This window comes from Entelurus aequoreus, linkage group LG18 (genome assembly GCF_033978785.1).
Source record: "Entelurus aequoreus isolate RoL-2023_Sb linkage group LG18, RoL_Eaeq_v1.1, whole genome shotgun sequence".
Classification (NCBI taxonomy): Eukaryota; Metazoa; Chordata; class Actinopteri; order Syngnathiformes; family Syngnathidae; genus Entelurus; species Entelurus aequoreus.
The window spans coordinates 19,458,640-19,486,584 of record NC_084748.1 but is presented as its reverse complement, the minus strand read 5'-3'; the positions used below and the strand labels follow the sequence as shown (position 1 = coordinate 19,486,584).

General features: G+C 38.2%; 1 protein-coding gene across 1 annotated transcript in view; it reads left to right on the top strand.

Annotated features, from left to right (window-relative positions):
* The first annotated feature begins 553 nt into the window (after positions 1–553).
* The window catches only part of naa15b (N-alpha-acetyltransferase 15, NatA auxiliary subunit b), a 55,810-nt gene continuing 28,418 nt past the window's right edge, over positions 554–27,945 (top strand). The window contains exons 1-3 of the mRNA XM_062026727.1: positions 554–759; positions 27,163–27,247; positions 27,338–27,442. Of these exons, the coding sequence (XP_061882711.1) occupies positions 706–759; positions 27,163–27,247; positions 27,338–27,442 (244 nt within the window). The 5' untranslated portion in view covers positions 554–705. The remainder of the gene's footprint in view (positions 760–27,162; positions 27,248–27,337; positions 27,443–27,945) is intronic.

Here is a 27,945-nt window from a genome sequence, read left to right as displayed (position 1 = left end):
TTTTTTCAAATGTGTTTATTCTGTAAAGGAATGAGTTACATGTTTAAAATGACTGGTTAATAGTGCTATTATGAAGTGCAATGTCAGCACTATTTTTTTTCCTGCAACTTCAAATGCACCTGTTTTAATCAATGAATACAGTGTTTTAAAAGCATACACAATCTGTGTAAATATATTAGTCTGTGGTTAAAAGGACTTGAAAGGACTCGAAACTCAAAATGCAGGACTTGGGACTTGACTTGAGACTTTCCAGTCTTGACTTTGGACTTGACTCGGGACTTGACTCGAGACTTGAGGGCAAAGACTTGAGACTTACTTGTGACTTGCAAAACAATGACTTGGTCCCACCTCTGTTAATTAGTGTCTCTAAATCCACCTAATCATGTTGTGTTTGATGAGGAGCACATTAAGTGATGAAATAACATTTTATTAACTAATCAATTCAAATGTGTCTTGTTTTTGCCTTGTCTTGTCCATGCCATGGATGACAACGGTTGACCGCCGCCATTTTGAAACTGTCAGGTTCCCGGAAGAAGAAAACCGAGCAATCGAACGGAGCGACTCGGGCAAGGCAGGCAGGCAGCCAGGCAGCCAGGCCCGTCACTCGACTCGACTCAGCTCGACTCGTCTTGCCTGTTCGCACTAGCATTAGCTAGCGTTACATGTGCTGAGGTCGAGGGGGAATTGATCCCGTCTGCTGCTAAGATGCCGACAATTACTTTACCACCAAAAGAGAATGCTCTCTTTAAACGGATTTTGGTGAGTCTGCGTCTCGAAATATATGATAACTGGTGTCAATGCAGTGGAAGTGCCGAGTTTACGGAACCACCACCGCCGGCAGCGCTCGCGCTGTTAGCACATGAGCTAGCAAAATGGCATCATTGAATGGGTTTGCTAGCCAGGCCATGTCACGGTGCCAAAATGGTTGTTCGTGGCTTTGAGGTGATGGCGGCTGCATATTGGCAGCGCTTTATACAAAACGGTCAAAATGACTGAATACATGTGAAACAACAACAACCACGTTATGTGCCAAACATGGTCGGTTACAAAGAAGCCCATCATGGCTTCCTGCTAACGTTAGCGAGGTGTCGCGTGGTTCGTCTGTTTGGACTGTTAAGGAGTCGGTGTAGTGTGGATGATGGAATGCATGTAAAGCAGCCCCGTATAAACAAGTATTGTCTCCTATATTTTAATGTATAATGTAAACATTTGCTGCTAAGAAATGTGACGCCTCCAGGCTAATCTTAGCAAGCCAGCTAGCTTACTGACTTGAGTTCAATCAACTTGGTAATTTCTCTGTTTTGCGCCGCTTGTTGACTTATGGATTGCTAAAAAAAAATCGAATCATAACCATTTGCAAATTGAAATGTTGCATGGAAATACAGTTTACAGTTGAGTTAGGTCCGGCATGATTGTGTCAGCAATTCCGTTGCAGCTTTTGGGCCTGCTGTTACTTGCACAGCTAGCAAGCAACCACCCATAACCCCCCCCCCCCCGGTCCCTGTTTAGACCCATGTGTCTGCTCGTTGCTTGTCAGAGAGGATCCATGTCTTCGTACGAATAAGTCAAGAGAAATAGTTTTGTGTAGTTCAGTTGCATTTGGACGGTAAGTTGCACATCAGAGGGAGCAGAACTACTTTCTAGCATTGTCTGTTTTTGCGTCACCGCCCAAGTTTAGAGTTTCCCATCCAATTTTTATTACCGGTATTAATCAAGCATTCCGATAACATAAATAAATAATTTAATTATGGCCCACTCTTGACCTGAGCTCGAATTGTGGTTAATTTCGATGTTAAGTAATAATGCTCAATTGAACCCTAAACGATTAGAACACAATAGTTTTGTGTAGTTCAGTTGCATTTGGAGGGTAAGTTGCACATCAGAGGGAGTAGAACTACTTTCTAGCATTGTCTGTTTTTGCGTCACCGCCCAGGTTTAAAGTTTCCCATCCAATTTTTATTACCGGTATTAATTATCAAGCATTCCGATAAAATAAATAAATAATTTAATTATGGCCCACTCTTGACCTGAGCTCTAATTGTTTTTAATTTCGATGTTAAGTAATAATGCTCAATTGAGCCATACACGATTAGAACACAATAGTTGTGTGTAGTTCAGTTGCATTTGGAGGGTAAGTTGCACATCAGAGGGAGCAGAACTACTTTCTAGCATTGTCTGTTTTTGCGTCACCGCCCAAGTTTCCCATCCAATTTTTTATTACCGGTATTTAGGGCTGGGTGATATATCGATATAAATGATAAATGGGTTATACTTCTATAGCGCTTTTCTACCTTCAAGGTACTCAAAGCGCTTTGACAGTATTTCCACATTTACCCATTCACACACACATTCACACACTGATGGCGGGAGCTGCCATGCAAGGCGCTAACCAGCAGCCATCAGAGGCAAAGGGTGAAGTGTCTTGCCCAAGGACACAACGGACGTGACTAGGAAGGTAGAAGGTGGGAATTGAACCCCAGTAACCAGCAACACTCCGATTGCTGGCACAGCCACTCTACCAACTTCGCCATGCCGTCCCTATAGATATACGCAATATAGCGCGGGTTTGTCTCTGTGCGATATAGAAAATGACTATATCGTGATATTGGAGTATACGTTCTCACGCAGTTGCTTTTAGCTGCTGGCATTACACTACAGGCTCTCCTCGCTCTTTCCTGTGTCTCCTTCTCACAGCGCACCTTCTTACACACGTCACATACTGTCACGACATACGTCACAAACATATACGCCCTCGCGCAGCAAAGAGGTAGCAGCATGGGTAACGTTAGCTGTGGTGCGAGTGGTAATACGAGAGAGAGAAGGTGCGAATCTGGTAACAAATGAAGGAATAATTAATTCCCCCAAAAAACAGCAGGGGGTCCATCGTCCGGCGGTGGTTTGGCTTTCAAGTGGGAATATGTCGAACAGACAACCATAATTTGTCAATTGTGGGGCAAAAGCGTTTCTACAAAAAGTAGCATTACTGCTAATATGTAGTATAATTTGAAAAGTCACCTGCTAGAGAATGAAGAGTGCTTACTCCACATGTCAACATCTCCATTCGGTGCCACACGCCCACACCATAAAAAATGCCGAGGCAAACATTTCCAGATCAACACCGTATGAAAAAAATAGTGACTTTTTTAGTTGTGATTTCCTTCTCTGCATGAAAGTTTTAAAGTAGCATATATTAATGCAGTATGAAGAAGAATGTTTTAATGTAGACACATAGAATCATCATACTCCTGTGATTATATGCATCAAGTGTTCAATCATGGTTAAGGCAAAATATCCACTTATATATCATGTATCGCAATATGGCCTTAAAATATTGTGATATTAAAAAAAAGGCCATATCGCCCAGCCCTACCGGTATTAATCATCAAGCATTCCGATAAAAATAATCCATCCATTTTCTACCGCTTATTCCCTTCGGGGTGGCGGGGGGCACTGGAGCCTATCTCAGCTACAATCGGGCGGAAGGCGGGGTACACTCTGGACAAGTCGCCACCTCATCGCAGGGCCAACACAGATAGACAGACAACATTCACACTCACATTCACACACTAGGGCCAATTTGGTGTTGCCATTCAACCTATCCCCAGGTGCATGTCTTTGGAGGTGGGAGGAAGCTGATAAAAATAAATAAATAATTGAATTATGGCCCACTCTTGACCTGAGCTCAAATTGTGTTTAATTTCGATGTTAAGTAATAATGCTCAATTGAACCATAAAAGATTAGAACACAATCGTTGTGTGTAGTTCAGTTGCATTTGGAGGGTAAGTTGCACATCAGAGGGAGCAGAACTACTTTCTAGCATTGTCTCAGTTTTTGCGTCACCGCCCAAGTTTAAAGTGTCCCATACGATTTTTATTACCGGTATTAATCATCAAGCATTCCGATAAAAATAAATAAATAATTAAATTCTGGCCCACTCTTGACCTGAGCTCTAATTGTGTTTAAGTTCGATGTTAAGTAATAATGCTCAATTGAACCATAAACGATTAGAACACAACATATACTATTTTCTGCTGAATGCTCCTTTTCATTAAATCTGTTTGCTCTTCTGTAACATTTAGCAGTGCAGTGGAACCTGTTTAAGTCGACACCGACAAACATGGTCGACCGCTTTTGTTGACATCAAATTACCGTATTTTCCGGACTTTAAGGCGCACTTAAAATCTTTTTTTTTTCTCAAAACTCGACAGTGCGCTTTATGACCCGGTATAATCATGTTGTGTTTATTCTATTTGGTACATGGTGAAATAAGTGTGACCGATACATAGCAGTCAAACATAAGAGATACGTGTAGACTGCAATATGATGGCAGTCACACACAACAGATATGTGTAGACTGCAATATGACTCAAGTAAATAACACCAACATTTTATATGTCCCATTGAAAATACAGAACATTACACACAGCGCTCAAAAATCTGTAAAAATATTTTAGTATGACTTTGGTAAGCTATGAAGCCGCACCGCTTGATGGATTGTACTGTGCTTCAACATACGAGTATTATTATGGCGTGTGTGTTTGAGGTAAGACATTATCTGGCGTTTTGTTTTGCAATATTATGCAAAAGCAACTTTTCTTACCTTCTAGTACCTGCTGTTCTGTATTTGGGATCTGCATAAGTCCTGAAAAATTGCGCACGTCCGCCTTTGTAGTCCTTGGTGACACAGTAGTCGATAAGCTTCTTTGTTTTCTCTATCTTCTTGTTATGGGACATTAATCCTCCGCTGTTGCCATTTCTATTGCAAAGTTCTTACTTATATCCGTCAGTAAACTCGCCATGAAAACGCTAAAAGATACCGGTTTAGTGAGTTTACATTATTCAACCAAGGAACTTTAATTATTAGAGACGGACGGTTTTTCACGGGACACGTTTCCGGCGTTATTGCACCAGTGAGCCACGGATGAGGAGATGCTGCTCCGTTATTGATTTCAGTAAAGTCTGAATGTCATTAAAACAGTTAGGTACACTTCTTCCACTCCCGTCCTTGCACGCTACACTGTTACAACAAAGATGACGTGGAGAAGACGCTGCCGAAGGTGAGCCACGTAAATAAGACCGCCCACAAAACAGCGCGTCCTGTAGCGACTGTCAGAAAGCGGCTTGAAGATGATCTGTAAACCATAATCTATGCAACATTTTCCCAAAGAACCACCATTACATGTGATGTAGACCACAAGGAAGTGTTTTCAATTTAGGAAGAAAAAAAAATATGACTCCTTTAGTGCGCCTTATATATGAAAATGATCGAAAATAGACCATCTGCAGTGCGCCTTATAATCCGCTGCGCCCTATGGGCCGGAAAATACGGTAAGTGCTAAAAGGTCTTTTTGTTGACATGTCGTAGTATTGTTAACTTCATCATTATCGCTAAGCAGCGTGAAACCACAACTTTGACATAACTGCTGTCTCATTACACAGCATTAAAATATACGCACAATGACTAAGTTTACACTGCAGGCCGAAGTGTCCCATAATCAGATTTTTTCCAAATCAGATTTTTTTTCGGCAGACTGTTCACACTGCAAGTAAAATGTGATCTTTAGTAGACTCCAGTATAAACGCGCACAGGCCCCAATGTGGCATGCGCAGTCCAATAAATTTAATACAAAGGAAGTTGACCAGATTCCAAAAATAAACAAGGAATTTGCTAGTACCACTACAAAATAAGATAAAAGTTACCACACCTTTAAAACTTGTTTTTTATGCATACATTGTTATATAATGTATGCATAAATATATATAGTGTAATTTATTTGGGAATGTTCCAATCTTTTTATGGCTGTTAAGTAGAGGAGGCACGGTCTTCAGCATGAATTTACTTTATTGCTTTATTTTTTATCATTGAGCTCGCATTCAGGTCTCATTTCCGTATAGACTGAAGTCACATTTGAAAAGAACAGATTGCAATCGGATTCAGATTACCTTCTGATGTCGCCTGTATCTGATGCAAAGAAGATCAGATGTGACGCACTTTGGAGCATTAAGCGTCACTTTAAAGGCAGAAAATTTTGATTTGATGTGCAGTGAAAACGGGGCCAATGACTTTTTGTCCGATGCAAAGTAAGATAAAGAAAAACCTGGTAATATAAATTTGGATTCTACCACATCAACAAAAATGCACCTACTGTACTACTTCAACTCACAAGCTTTATTGATTCTATAACACTTTGAAATTAACATTGCCCATTAAAATTAATTTCAATCAATGTAATCCGTGCTTCGCCCAATGAACTATTAACACGTAACATGCATTTGAAAAAAAAAACTTTTAGATAAGAAAATACAAACAAATGTACTACAAACTACAGTCGTTTTATGAAATAGTAATGTAATTGTTTTTATTTTGGAGAGTGGACTTCTACGGCATCTCCTTCAAGTTGCTTCTCTGTCAAACATACCATTAGCAGCTTATTTGTATCTTAATTGATAAATGTTAATTGTTTGGATATAATTTTAACATCCCTGGCTGGTGTTATCAACTCACTGTTTTTCAGTATGGTGCCGACTTGCTGTGTAATGCTCAAACTGCCTCACCAAGTCGCCCACATGTATTTGATGATTTATTTATTTAATTAAATGAATATTATTATTCTTCTTTTTTCTCAGCACTAGAGGTGGTGGAAATAATACATTTTTAGATGCATCGCAGTTGGGACATGGACAATTATAGAATCGATTAGTAAAGGTCAATCGATAATCGATTTATTTATTGTAAATAAAGTAGACCGGTCGGGCTTATACCGCCACGGGTAAGATGTACCCCGGTGCTACCTGCCGCATTCAGGCAGATGGGGCTCGTAAACCTGGTAAGGCAGCCCATCTAGGAGAAGGAAATCTCCAATCTCAAAACCACCGCTGCCTTGCGGTCAACCCACTTGAGGGTAAGGCTAAGGGAGTAAACCCCGACAGAAAATCAGGAGCCGGAGTCCTGAAGGCGGTTTGATGTTGTAGCGTCATTCCGGCAACTCCTGCGGCGTCGCTGGTGCCAAGTCGTATCGACACTCGTCGCTCCCTTGGATCCACCAGCCATGCGGAGAGGGGGGGGTTGCTGCCTGGACAACAGCTTGCCCTCCATAGTTCTATGCCCAGGCCATGTAGATCCACTGGAGAGGTCACTCCAGCAGATACCGGTTCTAAGCCCATCCGATTGGCGAAGGAAACAGGTGCCAGGGGCCATCTCCGTCCCTGTGGGAGGGACCATCCCAGTGAGACCCCCCCCCCCCCTTTTTTTGGATCTACCCCCATAGTCTCCCGAGACGGAAGGATGCCGACGGGAGACAGTTCTGAAATTTGGCTGATTGCAGTCAGCCACCTCACAGAGAGATCTGACCCGGTCCTTTATTATAGGGCTCGTATGTTCTAGTTTTGCACACATTTTCATGAATTTAATAAATGTGGAAATTAATTTGATGGTTTCTTATTACAAATGAATAGTTTTTTAAAGTTGCAAGTGATAAACGCTTATTTAGTGAAAGGAAATGTAAAACTGCTTCAATATACATAAATTAAAGATGCATCAATAATCGAATTTTAATTGAATCGTAGCTCCTTAATCATAATTGAATCGTGGGGTGCCCAAAGATTCCGACATCTACTCAGCACTGTCCTTCACACTCACTTTGCTGAAGCTAGCAAGTAAGACCGAATGTTTTGGCCGGCTTTTACGGGGTTCATTTTGACAGTCTCTACGGCAAGTAGCAGTGGGCCGGGTGTTGCTTGCAACTTAAAGCATAACAATTAGCTGAGAGACAGGTAAAAATACTCGTAAATGGAGTTACAACTGCATGAGAAGGAGGGATGTCATTGATTTTATATGTCTAATTTGCGTAATTGACCATGGCATATGACCAAAAAAACAGGAAAGGCAAGTTTATTAATGGAGCACAATTTTTATGCAGGGCAGTTCAAAGTGCTTTACTGGTGCATACAATTACAAGTAGGCAAATAGAATCATAAATACAAATAAAATCATTCATAGACAATAAAGAATGAATTAGATGAAAAGCAAAGTGTGCAGATGCAGATAAAAAGAAGAGTGATCATGCTTTCATGTAGGGATATAATGGTAAATGGTATAATGATAAACCCCGATAAAATTCCAGACGGTTAGTAATACTGTCTAATTTTTTAATTACAGAAAAACGTCATTAATGCATTTTAGGCAACACTGCTTACTTCCTGAAAACAAAGTCGGGTGCATGCGCACTAGCATCGTTTGGTTCGAAAATCATGGCGGACAAACTACACAATCTTTGCTCTGGAGATTTCCCCTCTGAATAAACAGAACCAAGCGCTTGGTTTAACGTAATTTTCCCTTGCTTCTCGGCGTGCGTTTAAGAGTGCACTGCTGTTTTTAGATGGAGACAGGTGTGGACAATATTGGCAACAGACGTACTTGTCCCACACTAAAAATATACAGCGGAGGAGAAAACTACGTATTTGATGTTGCTTTCATAAAAGCTGCCACGGCCATCTTAAATATTGTGTATAAGGTAAGACATATTATCTAGCGTTTTATTTCACAATATTATGCAAAAGCAACTTTTCTTACCTTCTGGTACCTGCTGATCTGTATTTGGAATCTGCAAAAGTCCTGAAAAACTGCGCGCGTCCGTCTTTGTAGTCCGTGAAATGCCATAGTCGATAAGCTTCTTTTTCTCTATCTTCTTGTTATGGGACATTCATCCTCCGATATTGCCATTTCTAATATAAAGTAGTGTAAAGTTCTTACTAATACCCGCTCGAATACATTAAAATATGTCCACAGCGTGGACATGCTGGCTCTGCTCCAGACAACCCAATACGTATAGCTTATGTCATCACAACATCCAGTTTCGTTAGCGCGGTTTCGGTGATCAAAGTGCGTTGTTTTTCGAGGGCCAAATTTTCAGTGCATCACTAGTCAATAGTGCGCAAGTAATAAACTATACAAATCCATTCACACTGTAACTACCTGCTTGTGCTAAAGTGTATGTCCGTGTGTTATGATGTTCATCTTTCCCATGGTCTTGAACACATGTTGGCGGAGAATAAGGAAGTGTTGTTGTGTCTCTGGGAGTGAAATACATAGACGGATGTGTGTGCACGAAGGAAGTACTTGTTGGAATTTGGCTCGTGGTTAGCATAAGTTTGGCGATAAAAGCTAAAAAGAGTGTCGGACGTTGTCTTCTTCTTACAGTGTTGGCGCTAGGAATTTTCAAAATTCAAGTCATAAAAATGGGGTCACACAGTAAATTTTTGTGGTCCCACTTTTTTGTAACCGTTTTGAAAACAAATGATAAATGTATGCATTATCCTGTTATATCTCACATTCTATTATGTGTTTTGGAAAAAAGTTGTCATTAATGTTACTTAATTCATAAAAACAAAAAATACACAAGAAAACAAATTTTTATGCATATGTAAATTTATTCAGTATAAACATTCATTCACTTTCTTATTTCCTTCATGGATCTAAAGTTTACCGCTGCCGGTAGTTTTTTGGATATTTTTATTTAATAAGTTGTAGGTATATTTATTTCAGTATAAAAGTGTAAAGTTTTTTGCTTCGGTCATGAAATTATGATAATCGGGTGCCAGGGCATACATATACATTATTTATTTAACGGTTACATTTCTAGAGTCTACATCAACTTCAGATCTATCCGTCAATTCTAAGTTGTTGATTTTTTCCATGTTTTTTTGTTGGTTTGTTTTCTGCCCTTTTTGTCAAAGAAAACTTTTTTTTTATGGCAAACACACAAAATATGCAAAATCTTCCGCAAAAAATATTTTTCAAAGTGGAATATTTGATGTGAAGTAATCGGAGCCTTGGATAGGTCAATAATTCATAAAAACATTGACTTTGATTCAATATTTTTTGAGCAATGACAGTTTTAAAGAAAAAAACAGCTTTGTTTTATTAGTCAACATTGCGACTTTTTATAAATTACATTTCAACTGTAAGCTTTTTTTATTCCACTTTTGTTAAGTTTTTGTTTATTTTAATAGTATTTTTAGAATATGCCGTGGGCCTTTAAAACATTAGCTGCAGGCCACAAATGGCCTCCGAGCCAGACTTTTGACACCCATGCTGTAGATAATAAAAATGTAAATCTGATAAGTCTATCGATTAAAAAGCAGAGCCTGGCGACGCATGCACATTTATCATAACGCACAGTCAGCATCTCTGCTTCAGTGATGACGTCACTGTCAGTGTTGGGAGCGACACTTGCTAACTTGCCAGCCACTTCTCCAAGAGACTCCTTTTGAACACTTCTCGCATATTAACACTTCAAAATGCACATATTTGCCCTGTTTGTTGACCTACAAAGTATGTTTTTGGGGTGGAGGAGTCTGGTTGGGTGCTGCTTGAAGCTAACAGCTAAGCTTGAAGCTAACAGCTAGCCTGTCTCCATCCTCAAACTATGTCGATCCAGTGGTAGATAAAAGTGAAGTTTCTATGGACTCACAAAGACTAAAACAACTCATTTACTGGAGACATGGCACAGGATGAAGTTAAAAAGGTTGACTTCACACTCACTTTAGTGTTTACCATGAGGTCTTTCTTTTGACATCCCCCCGCGGTAAATTTGTCAGAGCGCAAACTGAGGCAGTATTTGTGATTGATAAAACTTTCGGCGAATCAAAATTTAAGAAGTTGTACTGGAAAGTTAATTACTTGGAAGACGACCAATAAAAACGCAATAAACGGGGACGGAAATATGACCCGGCAAATATAAACAAAACAAGTCACAGACGGAAAGCGATAATCGATAAGTCCTAGTAATAAATAATATAATTGTTGGTCCAATCCACTGTATTTTTGTGTTCGATTTTCATTAAAGAAACTGAAAGCTTAGTTGTTGTTGTGCAGGAAAGCCAAGTGCTTTATTTGACACGGATGACCACATTATAGCGTCTTTGGTAGAGCTGCACAATTAATAAAATTTTAATCGTGATAACGATTTTGGCCGCTACGATTAAATGAGGGTGATCGTCGGCGATATTAACATTTAAAAAGCAGGCTCCGCTGAATATCAATTAAAGCACTTTCACAACCAACAGTCAGCCAACCGAAGGACAGTGTACTAATGTGAGAGCAAGTGAGAGGGTGACTGACAGTTGATCAGCTGGCTGCCTGTAGTTCCCGAAAATATTCGGAAAAATAAATTAATTATTACATTGGTGCCCTTCTCTCCCGCAGAGTGACCCACATTTTATCCCCCCGGAATATGCCCGCTCACCTCACGGCATCCTCCCGCTCGTTCCCGTAAACCTGGAAATGGCCCCGTGCATATAGACCAACAAACGGCACAAGTTGCACAGCAAAGCAGCGTTGGTGTGCACATTTAAACAAATTGAGTTGTGGCGACAGGTTAAAAACACTTTCCTTCTTTTCTCAACAGCCATCGTTTGTTTGCCCCCGACATGAAGCTAATACTTCAAATACAGTTATGGTTTTTCACAGAGCGGGGTGCTCGTCTCCATTGCAAAGCCCCAACGTACAGACTAGCATAACATCAACGGTGCACCGAGGGACCCCGTATCCATCCACCTCTCAAAAACATGCATAAATAATGGATATAATAACGTTTTATTTGGCAAAGACATGTTCTATATATACTGTGTTTCTTGGACTATGTGCCTTTTGTGCATAGGCTTATTTGTTCACTTGTTTGCACTCTTATGATCTCACTCTGCAATAGCATATTTATTTTTAGTTAGCTCTTTGCCTTTTGTTAATTTTATTTTATAGCTGATTTTTTTTTTTTAAGTTTGATTTTGAAATTAAAGCCCAGTTCACATACTGTTTGTTTAAAACAGAAAAAGCAATAAAATGTTTTACATAACATAGTAAATAATTGTGATTTCAATGTTGATATAAAAAATAATGGTGATTATTATTTTGGCCATAATCGTGCAGCTTTAGTCTTCGGTGCTATCTGTTAGTATCAAGAAACTATCCTAAACAATATTAATAAACTAGATGAATAAATCTCTCGTAGGCTGAACAGCGCATACTGAATCTTGATATCGCTAGCATACATTGCTGAACAACAGGGACATATATAGCTAAAAGAGACTAAATAGGAACTTCACACCATAAAAACAACTGCAGAAAATTAATTGTAGATGAGACTAATATTAGTTATAAAAATCAACTGCAAACAAAACTTTTCCTTTTTGTCATTAGCATCACGATCACAGCAGCACTGCACTCATTAGGTCAATCACGTATAACATGTAAAGTGTGAGAAAATATCCTCTTATTCTTGTTAAAAACCTTAATATCTTGTTTTTTTGGCAGTACATCTGTGATACGCAAGCATTTAATGCGAAGGCATGATGTCGGACATCTGGAGGGAGGATGTGGTCTCATTTCAAATTACATGACGGTGTCACGTTCACACACCAACACTGTTTTACCTAACATAATGAATTGAATAATCCTGATTAAGAATCGTGTTTTCACTATTGATAAAATCTTAATTATTATTTCGGCCATAATCGTGCAGTCCTATGTTTAAGACTAGATCTCATATGTGAACACACTATTTTTATCTATATGGACGAAAAGTGCCGTTATGTCATATGGCCATCAAGTGCCGTCTTGCAAAATTCTCATATGTTTTAATTTGTTTATCTCCTATGTCCATAAGATGCTACCTTGCGCAATTTTTGCATTTTTACTTATGTAATTTTACATTACTTTGTGCTTGTTTTTTCAATATGCACATAAAATGTTTGCTTCAGGCACAAGTACAGTGTTCTTATATATTTGAAGGAAATCGTTTTTAATGTGTTGTTTTTTTTCTTTCAATAAAACTGGATTCAAAGAGTTCAGTAGAAGTACTTTTTGAAAATGTTGAGCACATTTGAAATACCGCGATGATAATAACTGATAAATTTGGTCACAATAACATAAGAAATGTGTGACATCCCTATCATGGACCTACTAGCTGTGGAAGCTAGCTCTCCAATCAGATAAACAAACTCATTTAGTCCACGGCGACGTTTTGGCAAATTTATTGAGAAATTTGTGAAACTGAAACAATGCAAAAATAATGCCATTGTGAGGTAATAATACTAACACAGACACTCAAACGTGTTTGCATACTAGCTAATGCTAACGACGCTAATTACTTAACATTATGATAGCATGTAAAATATGCATGAAAACACTCCTACAGACGATAAACATGGGATGGTTTAATAGGTAAGAATTGGTTTAGTTAAACTGAGAAACTTACAAACATTGCTTGGAGTGATAAACGAAGAATGCTTTCGAGCAAAAACCCTATGACGCTTATTTGTGGTTTACGGCATCAAAAAAGGAAGTACATGTTCAACCCGCAATGCCTGCAGTGAGTGTACTTGTCTAAAAGATGGCGCCATAGCACAAACAATAACACCATTTCAGTCATTTGCTTGGTTTTAATGCAAACTATTGAACACAAAACATTACGGGCATTAGCGGGAAGAACATCCGTGAATTAGCCACTACGTTTCATAAACTGCAGGGTTCAAAATCTAGGAAAAAAGTAGCCGTTTATAGTCCGGAATTTATGGTGTATACTTTATACTCAACAGCATTATGCCAGATATTAGAATTTTTTTTAAAGTAACACATTAATTGCTTTCCTTTGTAATATTACATTTATGAAAGAGTAATTCCGTTAGTAATTCAATTACTTTTTTGGTAAAGTAACTGATTACTTTTTAAAATAATTGTCAAAAAACAGCCTGTCACACAGCATCATGAGGCAGTTGGCAAGTTGGTGTTCCTGCCTAAAATCTTTGTACGTATGTCCTACAATAATGTTTACCTTTTTTTTTTTTTTTTTTTGTCCTGTCCAGCTTCTCAGGCAAATCATATAGTAGATTTACTTTACAAAAGAGAAGTGTAGGATACTTCTCTTGTTGCCTTATTTGTATTTGACTTTATTAAACATATTTATATTATCATTTGGTGCAGCCGGAGCAGGAGGGGATAGAAAGAGAAAAAAAGGAAGACAGAGGGGGGAATTGTGGGGAAAAGAGGGGGATTAGACAGAGAGACAACAACAGCAAACCCAACAACAACAACAATAGAGCAACATCAGCAAATACGACATGTACAAATATGATGGTAAAAGTAATAGCAAACAAGCAGTTAGCGAAAATAAAAAATAATACAGAAATGACAATGAGCATTATTACACTAAAAATGGAGCAATACGAATACCAATAGAAATAGCGCTATTGATAATGAACAATACCAATACTTTACCTTTATTCCTGGGCACCACGAGCTCCAGCTCGTGGTGCCCAGGACGAGAACACTCTGCCCCTCCATTTTCAAACTGCTTCCACAGTGGAGTGTTTTAAGTCTCGTCTTAAGACCCACTTTTATTCTTTGGCTTTTAACACTACGTGAGTTGTGTGGTCTGTTGTCCTGTGTGTTTTTTTATAAATTTTGATGTCTATTTTACTGTTTTAATTGGTTTTACCCTTTAAAAATCGTTTTTAATCATATTTATTTTTTATATTGTCTCTGTATTGGTTTTCTATTCATTTATTCTTTGTTTTTATTCAGTCATTGGTGTAGCATAATATTGTTTTTAATATTGTTTTTAACATGGCTGTGCAGCACTTTGGAAACATTCTTGTTGTGTAAATGTGCTATATAAATAAAGTGGATTGGATTGGATTATTATCAACAATACAGTTGTTCAAATGCAACAATACATATATGTAATGATAACTTGAGATACGAAGGAATGCAGAAAAATGGAGGGGAAGAAAGAGAAGCAACCTACATTAACCTTGTATAATGTTATAGTAACAATAGGTTAAGCTTTGTCAGTGTGCCATGTGTTATACCCAGTTTACCCTAGGACAACAACATTAATATATGTTTGACGAAACGTGTTTATGTGCATGAGTGTATGTGTGCATATGTACTTGTATATGTGTGTTTGTACAGTGAATGTATATGTACAGTATGTGTATATAGTATGTGTGTTTGTACAGTGAATGTATATGTACAGAATGTGTATATGTATGTTTGTACAGTGAATGTATATGTACAGTATGTGTATATGGTATGTGTGTTTGTACAGTGAATGTATATGTACAGTATGTGTATATGTATGTTTGTACAGTGAATGTATATGTACAGTATGTGTATATGTATGTTTGTACAGTGAATGTATATGTACAGTATGTGTATGTTTGTACAGTGAATGTATATGTACAGTATGTGTATATGTATGTTTGTATAATGAATGTGCGTGTGGATGTACGTACTTTGAGTGTGTAAATATGTACTGTATTTGCAGTGTTTCCCATAAACTGCCGAGATACCTGTGGCGGTGGGGGCGGGGCTATGGGCGTGGTCACCATGACATCATCGAGTAATTTGCATAATTTACTACAATGATATGATTTTCTCTAAAAAGGCTAAAAAAAATGTATACTTACTAATTAATAATAACAGTTTTGTTTTAAACGTCCGTCCATCCATCCATTTTACAATATAATTACAACACTTTATGTACATATTTATATACAGATTTGAACAATAAGTTATTCACTGAAATATATTTATTAATTGTGGTTCTTACAAAAAATATATCTTATAAAAATATAAAAGCTAAAATGTCTCTTAAAGCTCTGCCCCTTTTAATTAGTGCATACTAAATAATTTAACTTTAGCCTACTACTACAACCATATTATTTACCAGCAACAGAGGCAGAGGTGTCCTGCCACAGTCAGTAACAAATAAACAGAAAACAGTAGTGGTGGTAGATAGACACAAAGCTTCATCAAACATCTGATCCACTGAACAAAGAGCTCCAAAAATCTTGATCCTACACTTATCTTTTGTAAAGTAAATCTGAACAGCCGATATGGGCATCTACATCAACTATATGATTTGCCTGAGAAGCTTGACAGGAAACAAAAAAAAATAAAAAATATATATACCGTATTTCCTTGAATTGGCGCAGGGAATATAGTATTCGCACGTCTAGAATTACTGCCGGGTCAAACTCGTTTCTCAAAATAATTAACGCATGCTTGGCCTTATCGCCGGTTTATTATTGAAGCTGGATCAAATTCGTTTCGCAAAATATTAATTTTATTATCGCATGTCTATAATTTTCGCCGGGTCAAACTCGTTTCGCAAAATATTTAGCATATGGCTAGAACTTCCACCGGGTCAAATTCGTTACGTCACGAGTGACGCATCTGTCCTCATTTTCAAAACGGAGGAAGCTGCTTTCAGTAGTTTACAATCGCACAAAGGAAAAAAGATAAAGAGCTTTTCAGTAGGATTTAAGGTCCAAGCTATTGAATACCGGTACAGTATGCTAAAGAGAACAGTAAGCAGCTATGTTTTATTAATATACCGTAGCTGCGTGTGTGAAATACTGTATAAGTCATTAAATGACTCCCGCCTCCTGGTGGTAGAGGGCGCTGCCGCGCTAGTGATCCTTCTTGCGACTTCCTGTACTGCAGAAGAAGTGAACACACGCAGCAAGAGATTTATTTTTTCCCTCTGCCTGAACTTCTAACATGGAGGATCACATACAGGTATCTAAAATAAAACAGTTTTCTAAACTGGACTTTCAATCGAAGCAGGAGGTAATAATTAAAGGAATATCTCCATCGAAACAGAGACTTTTAAAACTGAAGAAAGAAAATAAGGAAGACTTCTATAAACAAGTTATCGATGCTTTTGGTCAGAAGGAGCTGCAAATGGACTCCATTTATAAGTACAGGTAAGACCATAATAACGTTTTTTTTAATTAAATGTGCTTTTCATGATGGTATGCTTACATGACACTCAAAGCGCACGCCTAAATTTTATGGATTCCTTTTGGTAAACGCCGGAGTGAGAAGAGGTTTTAAAATAATTACCGCATGCACGGCCATCCCGCCGGTTTCCGGTAAACGCAGGTGTGACAGGAGGTTTTAAATTAATTAACGCCCCTGCGGCTATTCAAGGAAATACGGTATATATATATATTTTTGTGGCGGCCTTAATTCTTTCGCGGCGGGCCGCCACAAATAAATGAATGTGTGGGAAACACTGATTTGTATATGTATGTGGGAGCGTAGGTACCTATGTATGTGTGTATGTATATGTATATGAGTATATGTGAATTTGTATGTACAATACATTTGACTCCCAGTGTGTGTGGGAGCCAGAGTAATACAGTGGGGCAAAAAAGTATTTAGTCAGCCACCCATTGACAATCAATGGGTGGCTGACTAAATACTTTTTTGCCCCACTGTATGTAAGTAATATGAGTAATAATGTTTACCTTTTAAAAACACCATTGTTAAAGGAAAGCTGGGCCGACAATACAATACCAATATACATCGCGATAGACACATAATGGACATCAATATAAAATAAGTTCGATAAGATATTTGATATATTTTTTTGTTCGGAATAAACCAGAAATTATAAAGCAAGATTCGTTTCATGAAGCCACTCATGCTTTGGGAATACAGGAAAGAGGAAGTGTCACTGAGCAATGGGAGGGACACGCTAACAGCCAATCACGTGATAGTATCAACTACACCTTTCCAGCTGTTCGGCTCCCAGACCGTAGTCGAGGAGTGCAGGGGAGACGTCCCCTCCAGGGCCGATGTTTTTGACGGGAGTAACACGCTTCACTTCACCTGACAATGGGTCTGCTAAGCTCCGCTTTTGGGTCAAAATGAGGAGGCCGCCGACTTGTGACAATTTGGTTGCTTTATTCTAGAGATGTCCGATAATATCGGGCTGCCGATATTATCGGCAGATAAATGCTTTGAAATTTAATATTGGAAACTATCGGTATCGGTTTCAAAAAGTAAAATGTATGACTTTTTAAAACGCAGCTGTACGTAATACAGAGCACCAATAAACCTTAAAGGCACTGCCTTTGCGTGCCGGTCCAATCACATAATACCTACGGCTTTTCACACACACAAGTGAATGCAATGCATACTTGGTCAACAGCCATACAAGTCACACTGAGGGTGGCGTATAAACAACTTTAACACTGTTACAAATATGCGCCACACTGTGAACCTACACCAAACAAGAATGACAAACACATTTTGGGAGAACATCTGCACCGTAACACAACATAAACACAACAGAACAAATACCCAGAACCCCTTGCAGCACTAGCTCTTCCGGGACGCTACTATATACACCCTACGCTAATTCCCCCCCCCCACCCCAGCCCACCTCAACCTCCTCATGCTCTCTCAGGGAGAGCATGTCCCAAATTCCAAGCTGCTGTTTTGAGGCATGTTAAAAAAAATAATGCACTTTGTGACTTCAATAATAAATATGGCAGTGCCATGTTGGCATTTTTTTTCCATAACTTGAGTTGATTTATTTTGGAAAACCTTGTTACATTGTTTAATGCATCCACCGGGGCATCACAACAAAATTAGGCATGATAATGTGTTAATTCCACGACTGTATATATCGGTATCGGTTGATATAGCAATCGGTAATTAAGAGTTGGACAATATCGGAATATCGGCATAAAAGCCATTATCGGACATCGCTACTTTATTCTTATTTCTGCCGGACACATTCGCCAGTCACCGCTACTGCTGCATGCTACCGCTGCATGCTACCGCTCGCTCTTCTACCTCTTCCACTCACTCACCCAACATTGGAATTTTGCCTATCGTTCGCAATCGCTTTCTAACATATACAAATCGTCTTGTTCTTGGTAGCTAGCAATGCAGCTAATGGGAGCAATCAATTCTACCTCTAAATCACTTTAAAATGCATTCCAAAACCGCCCACAATACTTCATTTACGTTCAGTAACCTGTATAATAACCTAATTGTAGCGACACTATTGTGTTTAGTGCACAACACAATGCAATAAGACACCAATCTGTATTGACTAAAAAACATGAACAATCATATTTACAGTATCTGTAAAGTATTAGCCCACATTTCATGTTTTGTTTGTACCCTGCTTGCACTGTAGTGTACGGTGATGTGCTGCATGTATCATTATCAGTAGTATAGTGACTCACTCGATAGACCGTTGTCCGTGTGGTCAAGCTGAGCGGGGACGTTTCCAATTGACATAGCATAGCTTGGCTTAAAAGTTCCAGATTTGCAACAAGACCTTGTCGCACTCTCGGCTTCCATCTGCTCCAGAGTTTTGGCCTACTTCTTCTTCAGTAGTTCATCCTCCATAAGTTTCAAAAAGATAAGGTTGTGAATCCTCGTTTATCCAAAAATAGTCGTCTTTGTTGTCTTATTACCAAGTCTGCCATGATTAGAAAACGTGGAGTAGGAACATATTTGTTGCGGGAAGTCGGAAGAACGCTGCTACGAAAAAGGAAATAAATGCGCCGAAGAACTAGTTTCGGCTGTGCATAAAATGACCAAAATGCGGTAAATATTGTACATATTACATATTTTGTATGATCGTGTCTGTTACTACATTATATAGAGATTTGCAGCGTGTATATAAAACAATGACGGAGGGCTTTGAAGTTGTTTTAGAGACTTTTGAAGGCTACAACGATGACTCCCATTAGCAGCATCTTGCAAGCGTTTTTTCTGATCTTTAAAATCTTTAAAAAAAAATGTGTGGTCTTGTCTCTCATAATGATTGTGAAGGTTGGCAAAAAAAATTTTTTTAAAGTGCAGTTGCACTTTAAATAAGTCTAGAGCTGCATCAAACTATTATTTCTCAAATTTAGAGCTGCATCAAACTATTATTTCTCAAATCAACTAATCTATTGATAATTTTTTCGATACATTTGTTTTTTTGTTTTTTTTTAAGTAGGTGTGCAACAAATTTTACGAATTAATTTTCCACGTGTTATATTTGTATAGGTATTGTCAGCAAATGTAAAAAAAAACCATGTCTATGGAAGTCGTCATTAATCAAGGTCATTGTAGTCTCAGTATTTTATATTGGCCAACTCCCTTTTTTTTTTTTTTAAGTTCCACAAGGCTCCCAGCAGCCCTAAGTGCTTTTCTTATCTCGAGACCCTCTTTTGGGGTGCTGTTCACAACTAGTTGAAGGGTATGGCGAGCACACTGCTGCATGCCTCCCTTCCAAGATCCTGAGAGCGGCCACTACATTCAAGGCGTTATCTTGAATAACACCCAGTACGTTTTTTAGAGAAATACCAAACATTTCTGCCACCTTTTCCACTCAACCAGCAATATTTTCTGCTGTAAGTTGCTCGTCAAGTGGCATTGTGGTAAGTGTGTATGAATCAATGTTCCAATTTGATTAGCAATGTGGCATGTGACTCCCAGATATGACTCTGTGGCAAGACTTGTCCAAATATCTAAAGTGAGTGTAATTTTTGATGCATTTTTAAATTCCGCTCTCACTTTCTCAATAGTGGTTTCATATTTTTTCTCTGCGGTGGGAAGTAGGGATGATGTTTGATAAGAAATTATCGAGTTTGAGCCTTTTATCGAATCCTCTTATCGAACCGATTCCTTATCGATTCTCTTATCGAGTCCAGATAGGTTGTTGTATATGGAAAAAAACACACAATATTTGGTTTAACAAAAGCTCACTTTTATTATATAAGAAAAAAATAAAATCTAATAAATATATAAATATTGACTGTTACCCCCTAAAAAAATAAAATAAAAAAAATAAATATTGACTGTTGTTACACAAAGTATATTAAGTGGGATTTTTCAGGAAAAACAAATATATACAGTAACACAAAAACAACCTGTCTCTGTGATCCCTATAGGTGTATAAATAATAATATAATGTTACATAAAATCAGTCCCTTGGGCACAAAACTGAAAAAAATTCAGCTCTCCAAAAAGTGCACTTCTGCTGCTATTTGACATAACTGTTTGTTATGATTTATAAATAGTTGATTTATATAGGCTAGTAAGGTAAAGTTTTGTACCTGGCAAGTTTCGGCTATCTTGCTTCTGCAGCCTTCCTCAAATTAAGCCGCAGGCTCCACTCCTGGTGGTGCCCTTCCGTCAATTCCTTTAAGTTTCAGCTTTGCAACCATACTCCCCAACACGGGGAACCTTACCTGGCCCGGACACGGAAAGGATTGATTGTTATGATGCTTTGACATTTTTGCACTTCATTATTTTTTTTGAAATAAAATTCTATGAAGAGAAAAGTTGTTTGCAAATGTGGTTACAATGCTAAAAAATGAAAAGTTAAAGCTAAAAAAAGAAATACACTTTATTGAGTTAAAATCTTTCTATATAGGGGGAAAGATGTGATGTTATGAGCTAGGGAAAATAACAACTGCACTACCCAGCATGCAACGGGAGTGACGAGCATGCGCAGTAGCCCCGAAAAGTGTTGTTGCATGTGCCACCCGGCAGCTAAGAATGAGGTTATGAGCACGCTGTGAAAGTAAACGTCAAGAACTCAGCCAACACGCCTTGTCTGCATTATTTATAATTAGACAGACAACACATATACAGTGTGATTTTGTTTTGTCTACAAGGAAAGAAAAACAAAAGTTAAAAAAGGGAGATCATATATGTTATATATATATATATATGTATGTATGTGCTGCGGTTGCTTTAAGAACGTTGCGACAGCTGCCGTAAAGGAGGTGTGTTGCTAGCCTGGTTGCTATGTTTCCGGTTGGTCGTAAAAGTGTTCGTCATGTGTTTGTACCCTGCTCAAATCTCTCAGTAAAGTTATTCATTGGATTATACCTTTTGTTTTGAACTTTATTACACTTTGGAGCGCTTTTTCCGGTCCATTGTTTTCCTGCTTTCACTATCTGCTCCTAATGACTGAGCTACATGACGTCATTTCTTGTGATGTCCCACGGAGCATTTCTGGTCGGGATGGGATTCCAGGGATTCGAATAAAGAACCAACTCTTTTTCTTTACTATAGTGGTCTCGATAACGGGTACCGGTTCTCAAAAAGGGATTCGAGTCCGAGGACTCTGTTCTTTTCTTATCGAACAACCGGGAAAACCGGTTTCGAGTATCATCCCTAGTGAGAAGTGTGTATTCCTAAATGATATGTATTAATCATTTCACGAACGTCTTCTCCATCAACAATGGCAAAGAGTCTCATCTCTTGACCATCATTCAGTATGCTGTGAGGAAGTACAGTTAATAGCTTAGATGTGCAACTTCATTCAGGGTACCCCATCTTGTTTTGAAAAACAAACAAGTATTTAAAATAGCGGTAAATCAGAAGCTTATTTAATGTATGCATTAGCTCCATGTCACACAACTGTGCTTGCCATAAATGCATTAAATTGTTATAAAAAGTACTGAAATTAAATACACATGCATACTACAATGTATGTAAAAGCATGACAACTGATGAGACTCACAAAACTGACTTAGCATGAAATCCGTGTCAACTACCATTAGGGATGATACTCGAAACCGGTTTTCTCGGTTGTTCGATAAGAAAAGAACCGAGTCCTCGGACTCGAATCCCTTTTTGAGAACCGGTACCCGTTATCGAGACCTCTATAGTAAAGAAAAAGAGTTGGTTCTTTATTCGAATCCCGTCCCGACCAGAAATGCTCCGTGGGACATCACAATAAATGGCGTCACGTAGCTCAGTCATTAGGCGCAGATAGCGAAAGCAGGAACAAAATGGACGGGAAAAAGCGCTCCAAGGTGTAATAAAGTTAAAAACAAAAGGTATAATCCAATGAATAACTTTACTGAGAGATTTGAGCAGGGTACAAACACATGACGAACACTTTTACGACCAACCGGAAACATAGCAACCAGGCTAGCAACGTACCTCCTTTACGGCAGCTGTCACAACGTTCTTAAAGCAACCGCAGCACATACATATATGACATCTCCCTTTTTTAACTTTCGTTTTTTCTTTCCTTGTAAACAAAACCAAATCACACTGTATATATGTTGTCTGTCTAATTATAAATAATGCAGACGAGGCGTGTTGGCTGAGTTCTTGACGTTTACTTTCACAGCGTGCTCATTCTTAGCTGCTGGGTGACGATATGCAACACTTTTCGGGGCTACCGCGCATGCTCGTCACTCCCTTTGCATGCTGGGTAGTGTAGTTGTTATATTCCCTAGCTCATAACATCTTTCCCCATATAAGGAAATAATGTTAACTCAAAGTGTATTTCTTTTTTTAGCTTTAACTTTTCATTTTTTTAAGCATTGTATCCACATTTGCAAAGAACTTTTCTCTTCATAGAATTTTCTTTCAATAAAGAAATAAAGTGCAAAAATGTCAAAGCATCATAACAAACAGTTATGTCAAATAGCAGCAGAATTGCACTTTTTGGAAAGCTGTATTATTTTCAGTTTTGTGCCCAAGGGACTGATTTTATTTAACACTATATTATTATTTATACACCTATATTGATCACAGAGACAGGTTGTTTTTGTGTTACTGTATATATTTGTTTTTCTGAAAAAATCCCACTTAATATACTTTGGGTAACAACAGTCAATATTTATTTTATTTTATTTTTTTAGGGGGGTAGCAGTCAATATTTATATATTTATTAGATTAAATTGTTTTCTTATATAATAAAAGTGAGCTTTTATTAAACCAAATATTGTGTGTTTTTTTCCATATACAACCACCTATCTGGACTCGATAAGAGAATCGATAAGGAATCGGTTTGATAAGAGGATTCGATAACAGGCTCGAACTCGATAATTTCTTATCAAACATCATCCCTAACTACCATACAGTTTCACTTTGAGCCTTGTTTTCTAACATAAGGGAAACTAATTCAAATAATTTCTTGAGTGTAACAAAATCTAACGGTGATAGCTAACCCATGTTATTAATTTTTTTAACGCAGCTGGCAGACAGGAAAGTGACCGTCTTACAGTAGGAAAAAGCCAACATGCCGAAATGTTACCGGTACCCGGTTGTGGTAACACAGGCGTAGAACATGTAAAAATAAAACAAACACTAACTTTCTTGTGTCTTGAACTTTAAATGCATGGTGTTGGGATTAAGGAGTAAATTACTTATGGAGACGTTTTACGTCCTCCTCCACTGTCCTGCACAATCACCCCTGGATGCTGCCGTTCATTGCAGTGGTGCCGCTGTGAAAAGCCATTTCTAGTATGCAAAGTTTACAGAGTACCGTGGTTGCGTTGTAGTCAAAATATTCCCAGACTTTGGATTTACGAGCTTTTTTACCCTTAAAAGCCTTGTTTCGTCTGTCTGCATGTTTACTTCCGCACGCGGCCATTTTTGCACAATGTGCCGACGCAGGGCAATTGACGTCAACATATTTACGTCATTGATGACGTTGACTAAACCAACAAATTGTTGCAGTCCTAAATAAGTCATTAAAAAGTATAAAAAATGATCGCTATCGATCAACATAAAAAACGGTCATATCGCCCATCCCAAGTTAAAAGTTAATTATTTTCATGTTACTGCTGCTGTTTAAACATGTCGTCTTAAACCAAGGCACTTAATTTCACATGTTCTTTTGTTTTTGTTGGCTGAAGAATTGAGTATAGCTAAAGGTTTTTTTTCCAAGAAGATATTTTACTTTTTATATGATTTTCACAGCCCTTTTTTCTTACTCCAAAACACCTCTTAAATTGGGATCCTATTATGCAAAACATACGCTTCTTACTTGGTGGTACTTGTTTTTGGGTATTTGAGATCCCCATCAGTCCCAAAAATTTTAAATCAAGGCATGGTGGAGATAATTAGTTTTGTCAACGGATATTTCCATTTACAGCACATGTTCTCTGTGTTTAATACAGCAATACAGAAGGCCTTATGATGGCAATATGTTTATACGTATGAGTGAACACGTGTACTCTGAGTGATATTTGAGAAATTTCATATTGCTTAAAAATTTTGTCTGTACTACAAATGCTTTTCAGTTAGTAACACCGCACCGGTGCTACTAGTGAAAAAGCTAAGCTTACAGCCCTGATGAGGATATTTTAGTATCTGCAGTTGGTGTCTTAATGCGAACCAGTTGTTTGTCCAAAAATCAAACACCACTCATCCAATTAATACTTTTTCAAATGTGTAGGTGTTAAATTGTTAAATGCATCCTTTTTGAGGCCCTTAACATGCTCTAAAAGTCCTCCAAGTTTATTGGCACGTCAGGTTCGGCGAACATTTTTATATTTTTGGGGTCCTGAAAATAAATTATTAAAAATAGCTATTTAGCGCAACTTTTAATTTAATTCCGATATTGAACAAACACGCTCAGGTGCTGAGAGCGGTGCAACGACTAAAACCTCTTGCACCCTGTTTGAAAGCAAGAGAAGAAAAAACAAAACAATTTATCGATGCTGATCAGTTATTTCTCAGTTAGATTGGTCAAATTTACTATTTATCCTTGACCTCAACACAGTCGCGGTATTTTTAGTCCAGAGGGCGGTATACGGTATATATGCTAAAAAAAACGTGCAAAGTGCTTAAGGTTGCCTAAGTGTTCTACGGCTAGAATAACCAGTGTTGAGACTACTCAGATTATTTTTGTTGTAAATAGTAACGTGTTGTTTATTCTTGTAAAGTAATTAGTTTGCTGTTACTATGTCAAAGCAGTTTTTGTCCATTGCGTTAGGTTAAAACCCGCTGGCTGTTTACAACTACTTTTCAGCCACCATACTACAGTACCTTAGTGCGCACGGGCTATAGGAAGAGGCACTTTCAAGCTGAGGTGTCCCTAAACACTTTGACACACTGAGCGAGCAGCAGGTTCTCAAGCAAATTGGTGTACGTTTGAATAAAGCTGTAGTCACTCAGCAATAACCAAATGGAGTCGCTGACCAAAGCATTGCATCACTCGGGAGTAGAGAAGTCCACACCGCGCCACCATATTTAAAACAAAAAAAAAGTTTGATGCGCAGCGCATCATTGTGCTTCAAGCGTGCTTTAAGGGGTGTGGTTTGTCTATCAAGCGCAAAGAAGCGCAAACAGCCGTACCAAAGGCACATTAAAAGATACAGGTATGGCGGTATTGTCTCAAATATATAGCCTACCGCTTTCTAAAATATACCGGTATTAACTAGAACACTGCTATACCGCACAGCCCTAATTTGTATTTTATAATTACAGGTACTTGTATACGTCGGCGCTTCTCACCAGTGGTTTGGCAAACGGCAAATGGTTAACACTGTAGTTTATATTTATTGAAAGTACATTAAAGTTCCGTTCAAATTTGAGGTAGTGTAAAATAATGTGTACCAAGACATAAAACAAGTTACATTTCAGGAATAAAGTGTTTCTATCCACAAACTCAAAAATGGTTTGAACAAAAAGTGTCTGCAGTTTTTAGTTTTATGTTAATAAATAAGGGTAGTAATCAGAGCGCAAACAGACAAAATTATTTGGATTTAAAAATATCTTGGGTTTTTTTCCAACTAAATTAGTAGGTGAGTTTATTGTCCCAGTCGGGACCAGTAGCCGGCAGTAGTTCAGTCACACAAACAAGTTCACAGACATACACAGGATCACGGTTAGTAAAGACTGATTGTTCCATTATATCGAGCATCGATGCATTCCTACTATTTACTACTACGGTATCTTCTAACAGAACATTTCCGCCATGTTTGATCAAAGTAATATATGCTAAAAGTTGATGATCGTAAACGAACTGAAGTTAATCACAATCATCGATCACAATGATGTAATCGCCCAGCCCTAGCTTCAACTTCTGTGTGTGTATGCAAAGACTAGGACAGTGGTTGTTTGACAGGAGGTTTATTTTGTTCTGCTATGGATATAGCAAAATGTTGTCATTTTAGTAGTAAGATAGATCACCGTCTGGATTCAGAATTTTTTTTGCCATTGTTAGGTAGGTCCTGTCGAAGATCTTCGCACTCTGAATGAAGTGTGAAGTGAATTATATTTATATATAGCGCTTTTCTCTCAAGACTCAAAGCGCTTTACATAGTGAAACCCATTATATTACATTTAAACCAGTATGAGTAGCACTCGGAACAGGTGGGTAAAGTTTCTAGCCCAATGACACAAGGACAGTGACTAGGATGGCGCGAGCAGGGGTCGAACCTGGAACCCTCAAGTTGCTGGCACGGCCATTCTACCAACCGAGCCACGCCGCCCCTGAGTGCTTTTCTAGTTCATCCGGCCTTCCTTTTTAATTTGTTCTCTGAAGTTGTAAAGAGTTCTCTGTGTACTTTTGACCTCAAGGTTTCTTTTCTCCTTTCTTTAACAGCGATGTTACGAGCACAAGCAGTACAGAAATGGACTCAAGTTCTGCAAACAAATACTTTCCAACCCCAAGTTTGCAGAGCATGGAGGTAAATATCCAAATTGTGGATGTACTGTATGTGTGTAATGATGACATGCGGGAAAGTCATTGTTTTTGACCATACTGTTGTTCTTTCCAGAAACCCTGGCGATGAAGGGTCTCACTCTGAACTGTCTGGGGAAGAAGGAGGAGGCCTATGACCTTGTCAGAAGAGGCCTGCGCAATGACCTTAAGAGTCATGTCTGTATCCTTGAATACGTTTTAAAGAGGTCATATTATGATTTAAAACACTTCCTTGTGGTCTACATAACATTTAATGGTGATTCTTAGGTCAACATTTTTGCATAGATTATCTGTTTTACAGACCATAAAACCGCTTTCTGACGGTTTCTTCAGGATGTGCCATTTTGTATAACAAACGTGTTTTTGGCATCAACTTTGTTTAATTAAGAAGAAACAAATGTAAAAATAACAGAGTTCGTAAGAGGACCACAGCCTCAATGGGGTGCCATGTCCCGGGGGTCCTCAAGAAAAAAACATAGTTTTGAAAATAACTAATGTATATTGTAATGTAAAAATAAAAAAATATTTAATAAAATGATTATTTTTAGGATAGGCTAGCATAGGATAGACTTATTTATCCCACAATGGGGAAATTACTTTGTTGCAGTATAGGTTTTTACATACAGGAGCTGGTTTTACAGTGAGACGCTACCTTGATAGGCAGTGTTAGCTACCTGCAGTATT